This window comes from Gavialis gangeticus, unplaced genomic scaffold, assembly GCF_001723915.1.
Source record: "Gavialis gangeticus isolate Ggan-Ray unplaced genomic scaffold, GavGan_comp1, whole genome shotgun sequence".
In the NCBI taxonomy this organism is placed as follows: domain Eukaryota; kingdom Metazoa; phylum Chordata; order Crocodylia; family Gavialidae; genus Gavialis; species Gavialis gangeticus.
Window position 1 is genome coordinate 85,025,768 of NW_017729031.1, and position 3,773 is coordinate 85,029,540.

The window sequence follows — 3,773 nt, forward strand, 5'->3', positions numbered from 1 at the left end:
CCTCTTTACAGAGGGATTCCTTGTATGTTCCTCTCCTTTTTGCCATGAACAGGATTTTTAAAAGTAGATGAAGTTATAGTAGACAAGGAATCTACATTTTTGCTGATGTATTTTAGAGGTATGTGCAGCTCTGGGTTCCTAAGTTCAGAGCTCCCCATGAAGTGGTAGTACCCTAACCACACGTTTGTACCCTCAGTACGACACTGGGTCCATCTTCTGAAAACCAGTATTGTGAGGGTCCTGGATTTCAGCCCTGGATCTGGATAAAATAAGCCAGTTCATAGCTTCATAGAGGTTAGGGTCGGAAGAGACCTCAATAGATCATTGAGTCTGACCCCCTGCATAGGCTCTGCTAGCTTATGGCCATTTTTTCTTGTAACCCCCAGGGACACTTTGGTGAGTAGAGCCTCACCAGTTTATTGGCAGCCACAAGGTCGCCTCTCAACCTTCTCTTGCGGAGGCTGAAGAGGTCCAGGTGCCCTAGTCTCTCCTCATAGGGCTTGGCCTGCAAGCCCTTAACCATACGAGTGGCCCTTCTCTGGACCCTCTCCAGGTTATCCACATCCCTTTTGAAGTGTGGTGCCCAAAACTGCACACAATATTCCAACTGTGGCCTGACCAGTGCCCGATAGAGGGGAAGTATCACCTCCTTGGTTCTGTTTGTCATGCATCTGCTGATGCATGCTAAAGTGCAGTTAGCTTTTCTGATGACTTTTGTCACACTGACTCATGTTCATCTTGGAGTCCACTTGGAGTCCAAGATCCCTTTCCACTTCCGTACTACCGAGCAGGTCATTTCCGAGGCAGTAGGTGTGCTGGACATTTTTCCTCCCTAGGTGCAGCACTTTGCATTTCTCCTTGTTAAATCGCATTCTCTTGTTTTTTGCTCATTTGTCCAACCTGTCCAAGTCTGCCTATAGTTGTTCCCTGCCCTCCGGTGTGTCCACTTCTCCCCACAGTTTTGTATCATCTGCAGACTTAGACAGAGTACACTTCACTCCCTTGTCCAAGTCACTGATGAAGACATAGAAGAGTACTGGTCCAAGGACTGAGCCCTGTGGGACCCCATTACCCACGCCCTTCCAGGTCAATACCGACCCATCCACTACCACTCTCTGGGTACGACCCTCTAGCCAATTTGCCACCCACCAGACTGTGTAATCATCCAAGTCACAGCCTCTTAATTTGTTAACCAGTATGGGGTGGGATACTGTATTGAAGGCCTTCCTGAAATCTAAGTAAACTTATGCAGCACCTTTTATTTGGCTTTGTACACTTGGAGCAGAGTAATTCCTGTTCTTGTAGAAGGAGCTACTGCCTTATGGGCTGATCCACCCTGTCACTGTGCTGGTGGTTTGCTGGTACAATGTCTGCTCATCCTTCCCTTGTTTTGTTTTGTTTTGTTTTTTTTCAGAGAGGAGGAGATGGCCCGGTTTCATGAGGTCATCACAAACCCCTTGTACAAAGCTAACCCCCTGCTGGCCATCAGTGAACATCTGTCCAAGAGGATGAAACAGGAGGAGGGAAGCCTCCTCTAAGACTTCATGGGGGATGGAACAAGCACAGTGGCAATAGCCGAAGAGTCCCTGAAACTGAGCAAGCCTCTCCTGGATTGTACACTCCTTGGAAACAGTCCAGCAGATTATTAAATTCAGTGGCCCTGTTTTCTGTCTACAGGAGTAATGTGATCATCTCCGGACACTGGCAGCTGCTCCTTTGCAAGTATTCCACAGAGGGCAGAGTGCTCTGTGGCATTTTTGTGTACAGATCAGACTTGCAGCAATGGGTCCCAATACCTTTTCTTTCCTTCTTGAAAGCACGCTTCTTAAAAGATTGTTGTTTCTGCTGCTTAGTGGAGGTATACCTATTTTCCTTTACTTCCTGTTATGACAGGCCTTTATAGAAATCCTCCAATATTCTTCCATGATGATCTGAAACACCTTCCTTACTGTTATGCTCTGCTGCATACGGATTAAAGAACAGAAAACTGCTGTAGATTTGTATAAGGGTCAACACTGCTCAAAGAGGTACTATTTGTATGAAAATAATCTTTAAAATAAACTGACATTTTTCTTACTGAGTTTGTCTATCTGGGTTCTGTTTTGGCAAATACTGGTGTAAGTATGAAGTAATGCTCATCACTGTGTCCAATTGCAAAGAAGAGAGCATGTCCTATTTTTTTTAAAAAGAGGACCCTAAGCCCATCTTTAAAATTAATGCTCCGCAGTAGGACCAAAAGCATTCACTCCAGTGTGATAGCATTACAAATCAGGCTCTAAACAAGCTAGAGAACTTGTCTTTCAGGCACTTGAGGTTACATGTATGGCAATGCTAATTCTTTCAGGTCTGTCCTGCATCCTTGGACTGGCCTGTCGTTTGGGAAGCACTGCTAAGATGCTATCGTAGGACACTCTGAGCATGAGCCATTCTTGCTCAATGGAGATAAAGAAAGGATGGCAAATAGCTTCTATATATAAAAGGACTCTTCTGATTTCTCATTGCTACCATATTTAGCTATATTAATTGGCAGCCAAGGAGAATGGAGGTCAGTACTAGAATTCTTTGAAGTGCTGGGGCTTTCCAGCGGATAACTAGGAAGATATCTCTACCAAGGTCAAATTTTTCACTTAGTTGAGGTTAGATCCACAGCTGACAAATGTGGGGTGACTGAGTTTGTACAGTTTCTGAATTTGTACAGTTCCTGAAAACCGAATTTTGATTTCTATGCTTATTTTCTTTTCCTCATTTTCTGTCTTGTGTGGATAAAAGATCTGGTCCACGTCTGTGGTATCTGTGTCAGAATTGTTAATGGAATACCTAAATGTTAAAATAGGTACAATTGGATCATTTAATTCAAAGAGCATGACTTGGATCTCCAAGGCTCCTAATGAGGTCATAGGTCGACATGGTGTTGAGCACAGGAAGCTAGAAGGAAATGTTCAGGTGGACTCACTGGAAGCTTGTTCTACTTTAGGTTGGGTTGTGATAATGGGAGGAGATGGCCGCCCCTTCCTGGGCATCCTATTTTGCTTGTCAGTGGGGAGGCAGGTGGGGAAATACAGGGAGGTAATACTGCACAACTCTAGGAGGGACCAGTTTAAGAGACTTACTGTTCCTTCAGCTCTACCTGTTCATTTCTTCCTCTCCCTACCCCCAAAAGGAAAAGAACAGGGGCCCTGGGATCCCTCTGGGCCTTCACAGTCTTGATCTTGAGAGATGTCCAGGCTAGAATGAGAAGCTTGGATGACCATTCTGTCTTGAACAGCAGGGCCATTTAGCTCCTGAACACCTGCGCTATTAGCCTTGGGTTTCTGCTTCCTTTCACTTCTCTTCCTGGGGATGTCACTTCCATTTTCTTGTTTCTCCTTTTGACTTGTGTTCGACAAGAAGGCAATTGGCAGATGTAGTCATGATCAGGGATCCAGGTTTTCAGTTTCCCATGAAAAAAATGTGGATTTTCTTCCCCTGCTGAAGGAGAAAAACATGGATTTTCCCCTTTTGCAAGCAGCTCTCTGCAGGTTGGCAGAGTTACCGCCTGCAAGACCTGCTTGAAACGGTGGGAAACCCTAAGCTGTGTCCAGCAGAGATGGGGCCTGAGAGTCTGTCAGCCAGGGCTGACCCAGACTCGCTTTCCATCCTGTGGTGTTTGCAGTAAGCACAGCTTTTGGGGGCAGGGGCCTGGGGGTGGCAGGCAGTGGGGGGCCCCCTCTGGCAGGGCTTTGGGGGTTTTGGGGGCTGCAGGGAGAGCCAGCAGGGCTGACGGGGGGGGGGGG

The 3,773-nt window shown here is 46.2% G+C and overlaps 1 protein-coding gene across 1 annotated transcript in view; it reads left to right on the forward strand.

The window, feature by feature from the left end:
• FAM207A (family with sequence similarity 207 member A) overlaps positions 1 to 2,077 on the forward strand; it is a 139,138-nt gene extending 137,061 nt beyond the window's left edge. Inside the window, exon 6 of the mRNA XM_019523305.1 lies at positions 1,415 to 2,077. Coding sequence (XP_019378850.1) covers positions 1,415 to 1,538 — 124 coding nt within the window. The 3' untranslated portion in view covers positions 1,539 to 2,077. The remainder of the gene's footprint in view (positions 1 to 1,414) is intronic.
• Positions 2,078 to 3,773: the final 1,696 nt, after the last annotated feature.